This window comes from Lytechinus variegatus, chromosome 15, assembly GCF_018143015.1.
Source record: "Lytechinus variegatus isolate NC3 chromosome 15, Lvar_3.0, whole genome shotgun sequence".
Lineage (NCBI taxonomy): Eukaryota > Metazoa > Echinodermata > Echinoidea > Temnopleuroida > Toxopneustidae > Lytechinus > Lytechinus variegatus.
The window spans coordinates 31,098,841-31,119,353 of record NC_054754.1 but is presented as its reverse complement, the minus strand read 5'-3'; the positions used below and the strand labels follow the sequence as shown (position 1 = coordinate 31,119,353).

The window sequence follows — 20,513 nt, the reverse complement described above, 5'->3', positions numbered from 1 at the left end:
TTTTGATTAATTATATTTTATAAAACCATTCATTTTTGTTGAAAGTTGCACAGATAAAGTAAGAAATGATATCCCAATAAGCAGGAGTTTTAGTTGTTTTTGATTACACAGAAATGGATGTGCTCTGCCATTGCATTAAGGAAAATGCCATTTGAAAATACATGTACTTTGATCCGGGGCCTTGTTTCCTAGTGAATTATGGTTATGATCCTAATTTTGCAAATTTGGTAACTTCCATGGAAATCTTGAATATGATTGGTTGCTGAGCGAGAGTGAGCGTAATGCCAATGTTTGTGATTAGCCTATTTGTGATAATAATAAGCCTTCATGAATTCGGCTCCAGGTTTGAGTTTTTTTTGTGAAATCATCGACAGTGGAAAACTTTCAAGTTAACTTCATGCATGCTGGGTTTTTAAAGATGACCTTCTTTCTTTCACAAAGATTCTATCACAATAGCAGTGTTTGTATAGAAATTATTTCCAGAATATTTTCTTTTTGGTTAGTGTCTGCTGCCATAATTACGTTTTCTTTGTGCATGTATCTGATGTTTAGAGAATGTAAAAGGTATTTAGGGGTGGATAAATATGTAGATTGAACAAACATTTATTCAAAAGCTTCAGTCATCACAAAGATTTGTGTGAGCTGTGTGACTTGGTAAAAATATTTCAGAATCACAATTTAACGTGAAACAAATAACCTATGAGCATCATTCTTTTTTTAATTATCTCAATACATTTCTAATGCATAAATGTTCATAGGAGATACATGTTATGCTTGTTGACTCATTGTTTCCAATTCTTTTCAATTCATCATTTAACATGATGTTTTTGTTGAGATAAAAACAACACATGTTCATGTAGATACAGGAATTACCCGTCTCATTTTAAATTAATTACTTTGTATCTTTACTGTACGTGCAGAATAGCACTGTGGTAAAAATTTCTACCATTGCCAGCCAGCTACATGTGGGCTAGCCTTACTGTCTGAGATAATTCCTCCCTACTCCAAAGTAAATTTTCCCACAATTTACTCTGAGATAAAGCAAAGCAAAGACCTGAGTACTGAAACGATTGACTACTCTTGGAGGTTACATGGCTTTTGTAGAGACTAAAAGTCATTTGTAATTGTATCTCTTTTCTCCTCAATTTCCAAGTGTCAATACGCACATACAACTCAATCAAGAGAGTGCATTTCGTGCATTGTCTGGAGCAGTCGTTCCCCCAATCACACTTCTATTCAAATTGCAACAGCAAATACTACCAGTCAGTCTGACTGATCCCTGAAGATTAAGAAGCCTTATGATACAAGTTTTGTTGACTTACATGCATTTTCGGAAGAGTTCAAAGTATTGAAGAAGTGGTAGCAATTCAAAAGCCGGCTGGCAAACTAGTTTGAGATCAGTGAAGGATCTTTAGTCTGTTAGACGCCATAGATTGTGTGGGGTACATGTGTAGGTGTGATGTACATAAGCTTAAAATTCTCACATTGGGTGGCTTTTGGTACTACAGGAAGTGTGTCTATGATCGGAGACATATATCTATATAATATTCACACTGTCGGTGGTCCTTAGGATGTATTCATGAATACTTGAATGAGATGGAACTATAGAAATAGGCCAGATATTTCAGGAGAAGAATATGACTCCATGTACATTTTCAGAGAAAAAGTTGAACTTTGGAAAGTTGAAAAGATCTTGGATTGAAATTAATTGTATACCAAAGTTTTTGAGTTCTGTGTTGATGAAACTTTTTTATAGTGACAATGAAAAGTTTTAAAAATCATTTGATATTTAATCAATTTTTATTTGCTTTGAGGCTTAAATCATTTCTGTAATGGAGTATGAAATCCCAATTTTTGTTGTTTGGTTTCAGCTTGTAAAATTTAGCTAAATACCAAAATAAAATAAGTTCCTCAAATCTTTAACATAGCTTTGGTTGAGGAGAATTATTGCTTAGCAGCCTACTAGAGTACTACATGTAGGGCCGTAGGCAGTCTTTTTGTTCTCCATAACTTGTCAACTGGGATGGATGGAACACTCAACCAGATAGTTGTACATGTACATACAACCAGAATTTCATCAAAAAATGGGTAGCTTTCTGTTTTTAAGCTGTCAAAGACACCAAAAAACTAGAAAATGGGTATGTCGTTTTGAAAGGAAAGGGGCAAAAAACAATGAATAGGGGTGTTTCCTGTCATTCTCACCCCTGGTTTGGTCTGATACCGTTGTTTCCTAAATTTCTTTGATAACGGAAATTAGCCTCTGATCTCCTAAAATTGTGGAATCAGTTAGGCATACATCCTGGAAAGTATTCTAGAAAGAGAAAAAAGAAGCTCGTGGCTGATTTTTTTCTTCTGGTATCTGAGGAGAAATTATACATGTGAAGTATTGTGTAGAGAAACTAGAAATACTTAAATGTAACCCTAAAATGACATAGGCCTACATCAAGGCTCCACGCTAACTTTTTTTATTGGTGGCCCAATAGGTTCACCAAAATCATCAATTTCATATTCTTGGTGGCCCTAAAACAATAGAAAACATTACAGTTTATCAAAGCTTTGGTAGCCCGACTGGGCCACCAAGTGTGGGCTTCTACAGAATTTTGGTGGGCCAACTCTCACTTTTTGGTTGCCCTGGGCCACTGCTAATGTTGAGCCCTGCCTACTTGTATTGCTGGAAATATACAATGTCAAGTCAATATCAAATTCTTTATTTCGTGGTTGGATAGATCACTGTCTGAGGTGAATTGAGTCAATCATGGCACGTCTCTCTAAAGTCAAATACCATCAATTCAAGCGGCACTGTCATAACAACTGACATTGTTTACTCAAAGAATAATTTTCTTTTGACAGACAAATGTTAACTTCTGGAGTAACTTTTTTGTTTGTTGTATAGATTGATCTGAATACAATGTAGATATTCCCTGATGAATTATAAAACCTCAGCTGTCCAGCTTTCAGACTTGAACTTTTATTGAAGATAGTTAGGTTCACACGATGTGGCTATTTAATAAATTAGACAGATTAATTTGAAGCTTTAAACTTTGCTATTGATAAGTTCGTAGTTAGCCATGTGGAGATGCACGGGACGTGCGGGTCGTGAGGTACAACTAACATTAGGTACAACAATGATCAACACACTCAAAAAAGTTATTCCAGTATTCTGCAAACTTACCCATAGTTTTACTCATATACACTGTAGGGTGAGCTTTTTGATTAGCCACCATATGAACATAACTATATTTCATTGTAATACTTTTCAATTCATATTTTAAATGGGATTTGAATTTCCCAGGCCAATCTGAGGAAAAAGATGATTGTGGCTTGACATGTTATAACCCAATGACCCAATGGGGGTCAATATTTTCACCATAATATTTTATATGCCATAATGACAAGTTAGATAATCATGATATTTGCATATAATGCTGGTCTTAAATGTTGTGTTGTTCTTTATTCTTGGAATCTTGTTTGTTTGTATTTTATGTGATACTTTTGTTATCCTGTACATTTTCTCAATCTGGGTGTGTCTTCCGATTAACCTTGTGCGCATTATTACTCCTTTCCTTCATTAATTGTTAGAAATGTCAAACATAAACATTCTGTAACTCTTGCTTCACATGATCTACTCGTGCTCAATGGCATTCATAAACTTTTGCCGCCAACAATAACAAGTACAGTATCCCATTGATATCATTTAAAATGAGGTTAATGTACTTTCATTGTCCTAAATTCGGGATGGATTAGTTTTTTTTCCTCAGTTCTTTGTTTCAACATATCCAAAGAATGTACAGCAACCTGAATTGGTTTGAATATTATCACAATACATGTATGTAAGAGGGCCCTCAATTACATGGAGCTGATTTAGAATAACATCTAAGAAAGTATATAGGTACATGTATTCTCATGATTAAATTCATATACCCTTTAGAGATAAGATTATCATTTTTGAAGGTTTGCATTGTGGTATCCAATATAGAAAATTGAGTTTTTAATCAAAGATAAGTTCTCTTCTGGTTAAAAATACTCTTGTTTGTGTATACGTGTACAGTATGTTTCAACATTTTTCATTTTTTCAATTTTGACAGAGGGAAGATCTTTGTAACAGCCCCTAACGTGTTACGGTTAGGAGTCAACGAAACGGTGACAGTGTCAGTATTCAATACAGAACCAGAAGAAGATGTAGAGGTTACAGTGTATATTCGGAGAAGTAGGAGGGAACCAATAGAGTTTGGGTATTCATATTCCACTGTAGCAGTACGCAGAGGTGAGTCAGGGACAAGGTGTGGGGAGGGAGGAGAGGAGGGGGAGAGGTTCCATGTCATCTGCTCCAGCAACAATTGCTCGATGAAAAAACTGCACTTCATTAAAGTAAAACACAAAATCTAACATCTATCTTCACTTTATTCTGAACCAAAAAACACTATTACAATCCTAACTAACCCTGTGCCCTCTTAGATATGAAGACCAGAGCAAATTTCACAGGAGCAAGTGGACAAATAGGAGGGAACCAATATAATTTGGGTATTTATATTCTTCCGTAGCAGAATGCGGAGGTGGGCAAGGGAGAAGGAGGGGGGGGGGGGGGGAGTGAGGAGGAGAAGTAGAAGGGAACTAATTAAATTTGGGTATTTATATTCTTCCGTAGCAGTATGCAGAGGTGAGTCAGTGAGGAGGAGCGGGGGGGGGGGGGGATAAAACCGTGAGGGGGTAGGACAGAGCAGGGGGAGGGAAAGGAGCAAAGTCAGGGAGAAAGTATAAAAAGGAGTAGGGGTGGCAATGATGAGAATGAGGAAGCGAAGGGGAGGAGAAGAAGGAGGCGAAGAATAAAAGGTCAACAGGGGTAGGAGGAAGCAGGAGGATGAGGTGAGGAGTATGGGATGAGGTAGTGAGGTGGAGGATGACCAGGGCAAAGAAGAAGTTAGAGGTGAGTTGAGGAGGAGGGATGGAAGGGATGGAGGAGGGGAAGGGGATGAAACCTGGAGGAATTTGTGAAGGAACAGAAAGAGGGGAGGTGGCAAGGAGGAGGAGAGACTGATAATGAGGAGGTCTGATGATGAGGTGGCGATGAGGAGGTTGGAGTTGAAAGAGAACAGGAAGAATGAGGAGGAGGAAGGAGGAGGAAGAAGTACATGTAGGAGGAGGAAGAAGGAGAAGTATATGTACATGTATTAGGCAGTGGTGAGCAGCAAGGATATGAATAACAAATAACAAATAACAAATAAAATGAGTACATAAAAAGCAGCTGAAGAAATCCTTTAAACTATTAAAAGAAGTCTTAACGTTATCAGACTTATTTCTTTAAGTCCATTGGCAGACTATCAAGTCATTAGTCACAGTACAATTCCCTGGAAATAGGAAATTCTTTCAAAAGTGTATTGTTATCTTATTTGATTAAGTGCTCCGGATATTTAATATTGTAAAGATATACCCTTAACGGCTCCAGTATTGGGACATTGATTTAATAGTATTTTTAAAAGATCAGATTTTAGCTTGGGGGATCTTCACTAAATCTAATCATATGAAATCCAATTCTAATATAACTTATTCAAATCAATCACTTTATTGAAATAAATTTCAATGAAAGGGAATGATGTTTATGTCGAACTTTTCAGCATGTAGCACAATACCATGATTTAAGCAGTTTCAAGAACTTCTTTGATAATGGCGACTGTTATGAATGCCTTACCCTATTTCAACCAATTCAATGTAAATCATAGAAGCCAAAAATAGTTTGCATCTCATGGAAAAGTGTTTTAGCGGTGGAAAACGTGATGACTGCTGGGTATTCCATTATTCTACAAAGAATGAATTGACGTCATAGGAGCCAGGGAAAGTTTTTGAAAAACCCTGGTGTGATTGTGAGATGAATTGAGTGACGTATGACTAATGGGAGAATGATGAGGATGATGAGGGAAGGTGATACCAACCACCACCACCACCACCAGTTACGGATGTTTTGCAATAGGCATCACCACACCCACCAACTGCTACAGAGGAAATGCCATAGCCAATAATGCATATGATATGTGTTTTTTTTAGAAAATGATTACTTTATAGTCATGCAACCATGAAGTAAACAATATTGTAATTGAAGTAGAAATCATGTTCATGCCCTATGTTTTATTTATGGTCTATGTAATTACTTTCTGGTCTACTGGTGTTTTATGATTTAACATGCCTTTTTATTTACTTTGTCTTCTGCATTGTAAAGTACATAGAACTGCACTATTATGAGATTCATGAAGTTTCCTTTATCATTACAACATCTGTACATATATGTACAAATTAACAACAAATACAAACTTAAATAAATTATAGACATTTGAATTTAAACTTATAAAGCTAAATATCTATAACTATAATAGACCGTATACACCAATGTTATGATTTATTTGTCAAGATTAAATGAGATATATTGTTTAAGGAATTCGACCGATACTAGTGGAATGACCCATGAATTAAAATACATATGAATCATAACTTTCAATTCATTTTCTTTTTTCGCAGGCACCCCAGTGACCACCACTGTGCAGGTTGGTACAAGGTTTTACCCTGACCTAGCAACAGAAGGTAATGGCTATGCAAATCTGGTAGTTAGTGCGCCCTCGCTTGGTTTCCTTGAGGAGAAAGAGATCTTGTTATCAAACAAGTCAGGATATATTCTACTTCATACAGATAAACCAATCTACACACCCAACCAAGAAGGTGAGTAGAGAAAGGAGGTTAGGGCCAGATCTTATTTTGGTAAAATATAATAACCATTATTAGAACAAAATAACTACGAGGTTTTATTCAACTGAGAAAAAGATAAGAAATCTAAATCCTCCAAGGAATGTACTCTTTTGTTGCATAATCGTAATATCAAAGATTTAGGAAGCTATGTTTCATCAATTAAATCAATCGCCTCTCAATATTTTTTACAATTATTCATAATTATCTAGGTTGTTTGGTGAAATCCAAACAGAAAATAGGTTTATTTTTCTTAAGCTTCAAGACATTCCAACCCCTAATGTGTGCAAGTTGTAAAAAATATACATTTTGAACCCATGAAATATCATTTCAATCTCTGTCACTTTATTAGGCACACATGTAGACCCGTTGGGTGTTTCATAAAGCTGTTCGTAAGATACGAATGAATTTACGCACGACTGGTGATCCTTTCTTGTGCTATGTGATATCCCTATGTAGATATGACCTGAGAACATGTTCCAGTCGTGCATAAAGTCATTTGTAACTTTCTGAACAGCTTTATGAAACACCCACCTGTTAATGTTCAAATACAGTATTACCTGAACATGTCAAGTATCTACATGTAGATTGAGAGTGTTTGTATCTTAGTTACCCTGAAGAATCTATAGGAGTGAAGGATAAACGTTACCTGCCTATTGTGAACAACCAAGTGACCTACATTTTAAGAAATGTGGGTCAAACCTTAAGAGCCATCTTTCTTCACACAGTAGGGTCTAAATTAAAGACAGAGCTTGGAGGTCAAGATTTGATGCAAGAAATCTCCAACGGGGGTGATCTTTGGTTTGCTTTCAATCAGTCCAAGCTTGCTCAATCTTTAGATTTTTTATCTATTAGCCCTGTAAAGATACCCTACCTCCACCATCACAACTGGACAATAACTTGCTTTAAGAGTGGAATATTACCATGTCCCACAGAGAGCATTATCGTCATCATTATAATAAATCTTACAAAATATGGAGAACAGTGATTAAGTGTGGAACTCAAGTGAAATTTAATTTTGACTAATCCAAAGACTGCTGAATGAAAGTAGAAACTGTTGCTGCTATGAAAACAAAAGAGAGTCTGAAATATTATATGTGCAGATGAGATAACTTGGATGAATAACAAGTCAACGGTACTGGTGTGATTTATGGGTATTTATTATTTCTCTCCTCCACATCTGTCAAATAAAAGATTGTCAAAGTGAAAGGACATATTTTACAGGGTCTTGATAGACAATAAGGGAAGGGGAATTCCAATGTTTTCATGTCCGTGCTTGTGCCAGACATTATGGAATGTGTGCATAGGTTTCCTTGGTAACTTGCCAATTTGTCCACTGCCAACTCGTCCACTCACCTCATGGTCTAACTTCATTTAGTCTAATGCCATTCCGTCCAACATTTCGTCTAACAACCATTTGGTCTAATAATTATCATTTCGACTAATCACCAGTTCGTCTATGACCATTTCGTTTCATAACCAGTTGGTCTAATATTCTGATTATTTTCATTTTTTTCCCCAATTAACTTTTAGTCTAATTAGACCAAATGGTGTATGGACTAAATGGCTATTGGCCAACTGGTTATTAGATAAAATGGTATTAGTGGATGAAATGGCAATATGACCATGTGGATATTGGACGAACTGATGGTAGACCAAATGATAGTAGACAACTTGGCAATTGGACGAATTGACATATTAGACCAAATGAGAATAAACCCTTTCCTTGACGACCAGGTCCAGAGCAGAGACCATAAAATGTGGTGTCCTATTGCTGGTACTTTGAAGTTTAGTCAAGTTTAATATTTAAAACCTCACAAATCCTATGTTTTTGCATCTAGCATGTATTTTAAATAGTTTACTACTACATTTTTTTTATGAAAGAAAACCAAGTAATAAAAAGTGTAATTTCTTATAGAAGAGCAAGGATCCAAGCAAAGATCCGTGTTTTCAGTGAACATTTGCCCGGAAGAAGAAGAAGTTAATAAATAAAATGTCAACACATTAAAAAAATAATATAATGATACACCCTGTATGTCTGTTGATTCCTTTTGTCAAAATATGGCAGAATGTATACCGTACGTCCCATTGTCACTTAAAAATTAAACTATAAAAACATAAACGTTGTTCCAGGATCAAGGAGACTTTTTTTTCTGTTGGTTGGATGATAACATTGGATGTTGGTCCCCAGCCAAGAATCCCTTTATAATCTTCTTAGAAACAACTCCAAGAATTTGTTGCATGCTGTTTGCAGACTCCTTCATGGTGGTATGATAATGTAACGTGATTCATTAATCAACATGTGAAATTTTCCAAGAAACGTGGGGGAAAAACAATATTTGACCTGGATTTTAAATTGTACAGTGAATGTTCCTAATGCAGCTCTCCGTTTTTAGAGGTCCCCTGTAAGTATTGTTCATGAGTCCAGTGAAAAACCTATTACTACAAGGATGAAACTCTCATGAACAGCATTGAAATATTAGAAAAAAATCTCCTGAACATAGTTTTAGCCCAATGACTAAATATTTATTCCTTCATTTATTTATTCAACATATTTATACAGGAATAAAAAGTGACATTTGATTCGGCAAAGCTGGTTTTCATCGATGTCCTGTTAAAATACATGAATACATACATAAAAATAATTTCCAGTTGTAACAATAGAGATCTAAAAAAAATAAAGTAAAGTACAGTATAAAGTAAAAAAAAAAGGATTATTGTAACTTACAAACAAACCATGTCTTGGTGGCTCATGAATCATGATGTCAGTACCTCCTTTCTCTTGTTCTTTTCAATTATGAATTCTGAACATGAATAAAAAAAAAATACTTATAAGAACTTTTTACAGTTTAGTACCTTATACATGTAAATCGCAAATGTATCCACTCTGTAGAGTTCTAAAGATACTGCTGTTATAGGCAACTCAAACTTTGTAAAAGTGAATTTTGTTTTTTATTCTATAGAAACCATTTGTGCATGACTGTTCCTGGCTCTGATATCAACCTTATATATTAAAAAACAAAATAACAACAACTTCAAATGAACTTTCTATGCAAGCAATGATACTCATGTTATTTCTAGGAATGTGAACCTTGCCACTGGATCTGTGCAAACCACAGGTGGAATTATACATCATTAATCAAGTGCACAATTGATGTGTAATGAATTATCCATCCAGAATGAACAACCACAATGAACATTTTCCAGAGAGCGAAAGAAAGATATTGAGGGACACTGTCAGTAACGTGATAATGAATGAAAATAAAAAGGATGACATTATAATGTTCAGTTAAATTCAATTTATTTTCTCTGCATACAAAATGATAAAGCTTGCATATATACTAATTATGATCAATAACATAAATCACAGTAAACTTTATCTTAAAGAATGAGGTAAGAAAGAAAAAAGGGGTTTTCTTTACAACAAATACTAGCAAACATACATTTTTAATAAAGTAGAAGAGAAGAAATTAAAATTTATTGTTTAAAAGAAATTAGAAAATGATATAGAAAAAACATGTTTACATACGAGAGAGAGAAAGAGGAAGGGAAAAATGGTGATAGAGTAGTCATAAGGGATTATTATAAAAACAAAACAAAACACTTGGATTTTGAATATAATTGTTAGCCGAGCGACACCAGTGTATTGGCCTTGGCTTTCAATATGTTTATCTCTTCATTGCATTGATGTCATCTATAGTAAGCTCTTCTCAATCTGTTCGTATTTGGTCCATGCTCGAGTTTGAAAAATAAGGAAAATAAAGGATTTGTTGTTATTTTGTTGAAGTTACCTGGAAATTCTGGATAAGTCTTCATTTGGCTTCTAAAATAGATCATGAGTGACCACACAAGGTGGACTCGTGAGATAAAAGCAAAAGAGCAGGCAGTCCAATTGTTCAATGGGCATCAACGATTATAAAGTTCGATCAGAAATAAAAGAGGAAGAGAATCAGGTCAGAAGTTTGAATATGGAAAGAACAAGAGAAAAAAAAGAAGAAAAGATGGTGAGGAAAAGAATGAGTAAACAAAGGATGAGAGTAGAAGGGAGAGTGGAAGTGAGAAAGGAAGAGAAGGGGGGGGGGCTGTAAGAATGAGATTTATAAAAAAAATAAGGATTATTTTTTTGTAAGAGTGCCAAGTTCCCCTGATGTACCGGTAAACCTATTAGAACATGAGGAATAGTCCTTGCTTTGCCGATATTTAGACAAAAAAGGATTATCAAATCTAAGAAAGGCTAACTGAAGGGAATAAAAGGGGAAGAAAGTCAGCATGAGTACAGGATTAGTTCCAGTGGCCTGCCTTGGTATGCAGTGAGTCTGTGAATTTTGGTTCAGACATTAAAGAAGTTGTAACTTTTGAGAACAACAAAAAGAGAATTATTTCACTCTGTCGATTTTTAACAATATCCTAGGAAAATCGATAATCTATGGTTTCCTGTACTAAGTTGCAGTGAAGCACCATATTCTGTAAAACATAATGACTACTGCATTATTATTCATCTGTATTATTTGTAAAAAAAAGTTGTGTATTACAATTTATATGTATATTGCCCCTCTGTTCATGGAATGTATGATTATTCTTTTTTAGGAAATTAATTTTTAACCAGCAATTACTTTGATGGGAAGAAAGGGGAAAAGGGAATAGAAAAAGGAGGAAAATTGATAAAGAAGTAGAAAAAGAGGAGGAGGAGTCATGAAGGGTTGGTGGAAGGGTAGGAGGTAGAAATGATATGATGAAACTACAAAGAGAAATAAAAAGAGGGGGATTACATTAGGAAAAAAGGAAGTCGGTGACAAACAACAAGAAGAATGAAAGACACTACGAACAAGAGGAAGATGATTTGAGAGAGGAAATTATGAAATACATTACTTATATATCAAAGTTACTTTTATGAAAGAGTTGGACACAAATAGGTTGGAATTCATGCATGTACATTTTATTAAAGTGTTCGGAAAACGTATTCCCCATGTGATATTACCACATATTGCACAACATCCTTTATAATATGTAATATATCACCACTAAAACCCAAATTATTTCTGATGAAGGGGGCCTTGATTACTTTGCAATCCTCTAGTTGGTACTAGGGTGTGTTGTCATGGGGGAAATATGTTCATACAGATTACAACAGAGGGTTCGTAATTCCGGAAACATGCATGTTCCGAGTAGATTGCCGTTATGACGATCATGTTTTCCACATTTCATCTCCTTGTCGTCATCATCCCTGTCCCCAAAGTCAAATCCTGGATGTAGAGGTCGAAGGTCAAAGTCGATCAGCTGTGGCTCAGGGTCAAGGGTGGGACCCTATTTATGGAATGCTTCTTGTAATGTGTGTTGTGTGGGTGATGGGTGGTATTACGTGATGTGCAAACCTTTCCTGGTAGTCTGTCATGCAGACCTCTTGTTGGAAGAAGCGTTTCGCGTGATTGGGAGTTATTTAAATTTACTTAAATTAAAGCAAAGGTGTTGGAGTGGGAGCTAATCTCATTCATATCAATCACATATGATGCTAATGGTGAACAGCATTTGTATAGTGCTATTTATTTGTTTAAAGCAAGAAACTCTCGAAAACACAATATGCCACACATTAATTATTTTTAAAAATTGATAGATCAAAAGATTCCTGTAGGTCTTCATAGCAACCCTGGTGGGTGTTTCATAAAGCTGTTCATATTAAGTTAAGAATGACTGGTGATCTTTTTTGTGGTAAATGATATTTTCATTGGCAATGATTTAGCGCGTAAGAAAGGATCACCAGTCGTTCTTAAAGTCGCCCTTAACTTACGAACAGCTGTATGAAACGGCCCCCTGTTTCAGTAATGCAGTAGAAAAGAAATGATTAGTGAAGATATAGAAATAATAATTTGTCTCTTGTATCAATCTTTTCTTTTTTATATTTCAGTGAAGATTCGTTTAGTGGCTGTAGACCAAGACATGAAACCATCATCGGAATTGGTAAGCATTTTAAAATTTAATGTAATCTTCATTCAATCCTATTTTGGAACATCTGTACAGTAGGAGAGATAGATGCTGAAAGGGTATCCCCTTTGTTTTTAATCCTTCAAATTGGAATGCCTGAAATGTCTCTAGGCAGGGTCAATTAAAATTATGTATTAATTCTTTAATCAAAATATGTTTAGTAATTTAGAGGATTGGCAGGTGTTTCATAAACCTTTTCGTAACTTGTACAGTTGACTTTATGAACAACTAGTGATCCTTTATTAGGTGCGATATCAACATCAATGGAGTTATGATCAAGAAAGGACCACCAGTCTTTCATAAAGAAATTATATAAAAAGATCACATGAACTACCCACTGAGCACAGTTACATCAAGACTTTAATAATGATTGATCATACATGTAGAATTGACATTCAATATTGAGTGGATTTTTTATTTTTGTGAAAGGTGATACATTTTAATCTCATTTTTGATCAACTTTATCAATGAATGTGGCTTGTCATTTGTCAATTGTTTGAGAGAGAGATTTATTTTGATGAACCTGTATAGAATAGCTTCTCACAAATCATTCTATTCAACAGGGCAAGCTATGATCATAATTTATAGAGGCTGTGAAAGCTCAGAATATACACTGGCCTGGGGCACTGTCCCACTTACTTTGAAGATCAGACAGTAGTTGTTTTTTTAATTGAACTTCAGCCCATTTCTATGTTAAGTTTAGAAAGAAACATACCAAAGTAAAGGAGACTGATGAATAATTTGACAGGTAAAATTCAAAGATTATTATGTGATACAAGGTTGTAGAATGAATGTTGAGATACATTTCAGTTCAAAGATTAAATTAAAGGATTATTTTTACCTCACACAATAAAACTTTGATTTGTATTCCTGGATGTTTTTATTTATATGTTGAAAAAATGGATGAACTAATAAAACTCAACTTGAATTATTGTTTATTGAATTGTATGATGTACATGAAGATGAGGATATGAAAATGAGAGCAAAGTTTGCTCAGTCGGTAATGCGTCTGCCTGTTGAACCAAAGATCGTGGGTTTGAGTCCACCCCGAGCGGATGACTGAAGCTAGTGCGTTATGTACATTATAAACGTCTCTCCAGTGTGTCAGAGATGCAGGCTATGTTACAGTGGAAAACACTCAATCCCTCGGATAGGACGTTACATGAAGGTCCCGTGTAGAGGATAGTCACCACCTTTGCACGTTAAGAACCCACTGCACGATTTGTATATTAGAGTAGGGGGAAACCCCGGTGTAGTGGTCCACCTGCACTTCCTCCAATCAGTTATATCGGGAGGAGAGACCTCACAGTGATTCAGTTCGCTTTTCGCCTCCCAGGCACAGGTGATACCAAATAAATAATAATAATAAAAATATCAAAAAATCTTTCCATGTAGTCAAACCAGTTCATTTTAAAGGATGCACCCCCCTCCCCACAAATTCTGAAGTTACACGAACATTGGACAGAATCAAGGAATCTCTCCTATAGTTCAAGTCCATGTAGTATGTCTCATGTGAATTATTGATGTTTGCAGCTAAATTTTTCCTCTTCCTGTACCCCATGTGGCTCAGATATGCGCATAATAATTACTAAACCAACATTCATCCAAGGTAAACTTTTGTATCGGGTCTTAAAACCATGTAAAAATGGTCTGTGGTTTCAGAAACATGTAGCAAACCAATTATAGCTCTTATGAGCTTAAATCAAACCTTGCTTTTCTCGTTTTAGAGCGTACGTCAACTTCAATCGGCGTTTGCTGTAATTGCCGAAAGAGAGTCGGTGACAGAGACCAAGCGATTTGTCATGCAGCGAAACAGGGCTGGGTAGTAACCACAAAACATGACAAACTTACCCTCACTAAATTTAATAAAAAGTTCTGGTAATTTGATGTTAAAGGCACTCCAAATTGCCTTTTTGGTTACATTAGGAAATTCAGTGATGAGATTTTATGAGATTTCAGTGATGAGATCTTATGAAATGAAGGATATCAAACAATGAAAAGGACAATATGTATGTAAATAACAAAAACATTTATAAAAAGTTATTTCCAGGATTAAGGGTAGACAGTGAGGAAGCCTTTCCAAGTTTGTTTATGTGCATTTGATTTTCATGAAAGTTTGTGCTTTAGAATCTGAGAAGCAATGCATTGAAAGTATACTGGAATTCTCTTAAATCTGATTCACTTTGTAGAAGAATTATAAACATGGTAGAAGAACTTTCACTTTGATTAGAAATTTATTAGAAATAGGTCTTTAAAAGTTTAAATTTTATGTCTTTTGGTCTTTGTGACTAAACGCGTAGAGCAACAACTGTTGCCCTCTTGGTTACTCTCAGGAGCCGATGGAACATTGTTAGGTTATGCTTGAGGCCGGTGTGGGATTACAAAAGGCGTCTCTTCGCTTTTTAACTGAAGAAAATGAAGTGAATGAGCATGTTTTAAAGTAGCAGTTTGTGAGAATGCTCCCAAAAGCAGGATTCTGATGGACTAGGGAATTTCAGGAAAAGTTTTCCCCATTATAATTTTTTTCAATTGTAGGTGACGTCAGACAGTAAATTTTTTTCAGAGAAAGGCGAGATGTTTGTAAAAGCTCTCATGCCGGGTTAGTGCAAAGAGGATTTTTATAGATATCAGTCATTTCTGAAATTACTAGATCTATGGTTTTGATTTTTCAGTAAATGAATATTTCACTTTAAACCCCCTCCCTTCCTTTGAAGAATATTCTCTGTTTGGATTTGGGAGGATTATTTTCCCCCTGTTGAATTATTCAATAATGCGTTTGAAAAGTTGTATAATGTTTTATTGGCTTCCTTGGAAAACAGTATGGGTCTGCAGATGATATCCCTGTCCATGTACATGTAGTCGTGATCTTGGACTTATGGTTGCAACCTTTTACTTCAGAAATATTCTCAGGGGCATAGACCTTTTCTTATCAGGATCATTGTGTATTAGGCCTATTGTCAGCATGCCTACTCTGAACTAAAGAAAAAAAAAAAATTAGATTTAGAGAGGGCAAGCCAACAACTTTTCGATGAAGCGGAAGGAAGCGATGATACCTTGAGGAATATTAATTTATGGAGGAATGTGATTCCCATTGACATGGTTGATGCAGAGTGAATCTCAGATACCATACATGAGGGAGTAAGATGATACTTAATTGGCACCCTAGGGAACCAGTCTAGGTCTGCAGTCATGATCTTTAGGTCTTAGCTGCAGCCTGACCTTGTACTTCAGAACTGATCTCTAGGGCCTGGACCCATTCATATCTGGATGAGTTTTTATTGAGCAGAGCTTTGATGATGAAATGAATTATTGTTAACATGTATACCCTGAACTTGAGAAGTTTCTGGTTACCCTTTGTATAAGAGAGGATGGACCAACCAGTTTCCAATGAAGCGGAATGAAGTGATGATACCTTGAGGGATATATCTAATTTATGAAAGAATGTGTTTCATTTGGACATGGTTGATGCAGTGTGATTCTTAGATATCATACATGAGGGAGTAAGATGATATTTAATTGGCACCCTAGGGAACGGGTCTACATGTAGGTCTGCAGTCATGATCTTTGTTAGGTCTTAGTTGCAGCCTGACCTTGTACTTCAGTACTAACCTGCAATGCTTGGCCCAATTCACATCAGGTTGATTTTACAGCTAAAACCAATATTGTGATATAAGTTGTGTGTGCTGAATGGCCTTCAACCCTAGTCCTTCTCTTTACGATTTGTATGGTTAGACTTTGTATTAGAAGATGCAAGATGGAAATAATATGACCTGTTCTCAACATAACAATTTTATGTTGTCTCACCATGATCAACTTGATCTCTGAGCATTGTTTGTACTGTACATGTATACTGCTTTTAATATGATCTGCCAGAATGGCAGGTTTCAGTCTGTTAGCCATGTTAACTAGTCTATTTTTTCTGAGTGGAAACAAAAGTTGTGTCTGTAAAAGAATTGGATCATGATTGAGCACTGTCTTCACAGAGTTTGACCCCCCTTGAGAACCTGACACTCATGTAGAGTAACTGTGTAAACACAACACTAGTATACATTTGTAGGTTTGCAGAAACACAATGTAAACTATTAATCTTAAGGAGGAAGAAACTATATTATTGACAAGTGTGAACAGGACCCCCAGACACGTGCTCTCAAGTGCCTCTTTAAAAATTGAAGTTGAGAAGGGTTCTTGGTCATGGCAGCAAACAGGTTTGCATTATGAGAAATGATTTATCATGTTATAGGTTGGTTTTACAGCTCACTGGTAATGTCATCTTCTGTGACCCAAATAAGTTCTAGGTCAAAAAGTCTAGTTTGGCAAAACCCTTCATCCCCTCTTTTACTTTTACTGGAGATGAAATCAGATCTGCTAATGGTGGAGGAATAAACTTTTACTGCAGCCAGTCAGGAATCCATCTACTTTTAATATTAGTTTGAAATTAATATGAGAGGAAAATTGTGTATATCAATGTTCACTAGTGCTGTAATTGCATGTCAAGATGGATCCAGTTCTTGTGATTGAAATATCCATTTTATTTTGTTGGGGATTTTGCTCCCTTCCTTTTGGGCCATGAGAGAAAACTAAACCACAATTGAAGGAGAATTAAATGCTGCTTTATTTACTGGGGGGGGGGGGGGCTTTCTACTAGTGCACATGTAATTCCGAGTACAATCCTGTTTATTTGTTGGTACATAAAAATTACGCAAGTTGTTGAGAAATATTTCATGAAAAAATTCCACTCTTATCCCTTTGCTTTTTTTTAAATCCTAGATCCTAATACTAATAGTTCATCTTGAATTTTTATGCCTTGAAATATTTTTTCCTGTATATATATTTTGTTTTATTAAAGCCAATTTCGCATTAGAGGTGTTTTCACACTTCTCCCTGCTTTTTTATATTTTCACGAGATGTCTTATTCATGATTTTGATTTTTGCTTTCGCTTGTAGCAATAAGCAGAATTTTTGTAATGGTTAACTTGTTTGATTTGTGAGAATAAACCAATTTGAGCCAAAAAAATAATTACTATTAAATACAAGGATTGGTACCTACAATGTATATGCTTCCTAGGAACAGGTGTTGTCAAACATAATATAATAATAGAAAATATTAACAATTATTTTTGTTCAAATTTTTACTTGTAGTTTTTTTTCCTTTCATGCATAGGCGATGCCAAACAAAAGAACAATGTTAGTAATCATGAACTTTACTGTTTGATTTTTTTCTCCTTTAGATTCATATGATGATTGTCAACCCTCAGGGTATCATCATAGAACAGTTCAGAGAGACAAGAGCAGTCAATGGATTCCTTGATAAGACCTTCACCTTCGATACCGAACCAATGTTTGGTAACTGGTCTGTCACAGTCCTACATGGTCATGAGGTAATGATGATGATGATGGTGGAGGTGGTGGTGGTGGAGATGATGGTGATGATGATGATGGTGATGATGATGATGATGATGGTGATGATGATGATGATGATGATGGTGATGATGATGATGATGATGATGGTGGTGGTGATGATGATCATGATTATGGTGATGATGGTGATGATGGTGATGATGATGATGGATGTTGATGATGATGGTGATGATGACATTGACTCTTGTTTTATAGTACCCTTCTCAATTCTCAAAAGTTGAGCGTCTGAATAGAAGGCGAAAGTTCACATTTTCCAAGTTTTTGGCATAACTCGGCTGGGGATCAAAACCCATGACCTCCTGTTCATGAGGTGGGCGTTCTACCACTGAGCCACTCTGCTCAGTTTGATCCTCTAATAATATCACAGGTGCCTATAACACAAAGATAAGCTGGTCTTAATTTCAATATTTTTAGTGCAAGGCCACGTTTTCACAGGGCATATTTCTAGTGTATGATACAGCATAAATGTGAACAATAAAAGTGAACGCAAAAAAATGTGCCTATTATAAGGGTATCGAGGCCAGTTAGTCGAGTATCCAAGGCCATGGCTTTAGAGGGATTTGGATTAAGTTAAGCCATGGGTTAGTAGTTGATCAATTATCAATGATTAATTTAATCAAGCATAGCATCAGCCTTATGATTAAAGCTTTCGTATCTGGCCATAGACAGATTGTTTTTGTGGTTTGGCCCAAACACTTTTGATGAATTGCCCTCAAACTTACCAAATACATCAAAAGACAGGAAAAAAACCTTCAACATATACATCACCTATGTTTTAGTTGTGCATAACTTTATGAAAAGGCTCCCAGTATGTTTAATCTATCTTTTATTCTTTTGAATTACAGTTTGAGAAAAACAAGACTGTGAAGTTTGAAGTGAGAGAATATGGTGAGTATAAAGAAAACATTGGAAATAAGAATTTCTTAATGGGACTTTGTGATTTATGGCTTATCTTAAGATTTTTTTATATTATGCTTGATCTTATAATTTTAGGAAACAGCCTTACTGCATACACATAAATAGAACATTGCATTAGGGTAGATAAGATTTTGCATAATTGTCTAGGTTGGAAAAGGAGGCAGTTCAGGACCTCTTAAGACAAAGTTTAGTGATTGATTGTAGGGATGAATTTTAGGATTGATTGCATTCATTAATATATGCAAGCAACCATATGAGTTAGTTTTATGATCAATTTTTTAGCTTTGTGTTGAAGGGCCTTAGCTGGAAATGAGTTGAGCAATTTTCTTTGCAAGAGATACAAATTGTGAAATATCAAAACCAGATAGGAGATGTATTGATTTCCTATAAAAAGGATGTTCGTGGCATATTGGGACTGTCTCAATAATTTTTCCATCATGTTGTGAGGTCAGTTTTCTTTCATACGATTTTTATCATCCTTTTGAGTCATGTTAAAGGATGTATTTTCATTCTATCAGCTGTGGTTTGATAGTAATTGTTGATAACAAATTCATTGAAACAAGAAGTTGTTTTCATCTTCATTGTCAATCGATGAATGATAAGGAGTCAGTGGGGAGTTTCTTTCTTGAATTTCAGGAAATATTTGTTCCAAATTAGTCCTGATAATCCGAATCATCTGATAGATCATTCTCTTTGCCCCGCTCCTCAGAAATGCACCTTGTTACAATTTAATCTGTCACAATGATATTGGGAGTTGCATCATACTTTACATCTGTAGCAAGAATAATATATTAAATCTTATATTTAATAATCATTTCATCATGATTCAAAAGTTCTATTGTCATAATGACCTATTTTAACAACCATATGATTTGAAATGAGCTTTTTCTCAGGATGTTGGTAATATGTGGTCACACACATTATTTTCATATTTCTTTTCCTTTTCTACTTATATTTCATACCTCATCAATCAGGCTTTACTTTATTTCATATTTTTAGTTTTGACTCATTATATTGTGAAATTACAAACAATAGTTTTGTTTTGCAAGCCCTGAACTTAATTACATTATATAAAGATAATTTGTTCAATCTCAATTGTTGATTTTTTTCCTGATATGTACTCAAATATAATATATATGTACGAAATTTATATGTATTTAAAAAAAGTTATTGTTCACCAATTTGTATAATGATTTTGTGTTAATTCCTGTGTTAAGTGCCAAGACCACTTGTTAAAAGTGCTCTATAAATTTATACAACATATTATTATTAATGTCATAATCACTATTGTTTCCATTATTGTTTTCAGTTCTTCAAAGATTCACAATAAAAATAAACACTCCGGATTTCATCTTAGAAAGCTCCAGCCAAGAATCTTTAGACATCAACTTTGAGGCAAAGTAGGTACTTTTGTTGTCATTTTGATGCCCTTCTTTCTTATCTTTTGTGCAACTTCTTTTACTTTATTA

General features: G+C 35.2%; 1 protein-coding gene across 3 annotated transcripts in view; it reads left to right on the top strand.

Moving 5' to 3' along the window:
* LOC121428641 (complement C3-like) overlaps positions 1 to 20,513 on the top strand; it is a 63,591-nt gene that overhangs the window by 6,582 nt on the left and 36,496 nt on the right. For all 3 annotated transcript variants that reach the window (XM_041625407.1, XM_041625405.1, XM_041625406.1), the window contains exons 3-8: positions 4,086 to 4,264; positions 6,508 to 6,705; positions 12,632 to 12,684; positions 17,937 to 18,086; positions 18,972 to 19,014; positions 20,354 to 20,444. In XM_041625407.1, coding sequence (XP_041481341.1) covers positions 4,086 to 4,264; positions 6,508 to 6,705; positions 12,632 to 12,684; positions 17,937 to 18,086; positions 18,972 to 19,014; positions 20,354 to 20,444 — 714 coding nt within the window. The remainder of the gene's footprint in view (positions 1 to 4,085; positions 4,265 to 6,507; positions 6,706 to 12,631; positions 12,685 to 17,936; positions 18,087 to 18,971; positions 19,015 to 20,353; positions 20,445 to 20,513) is intronic.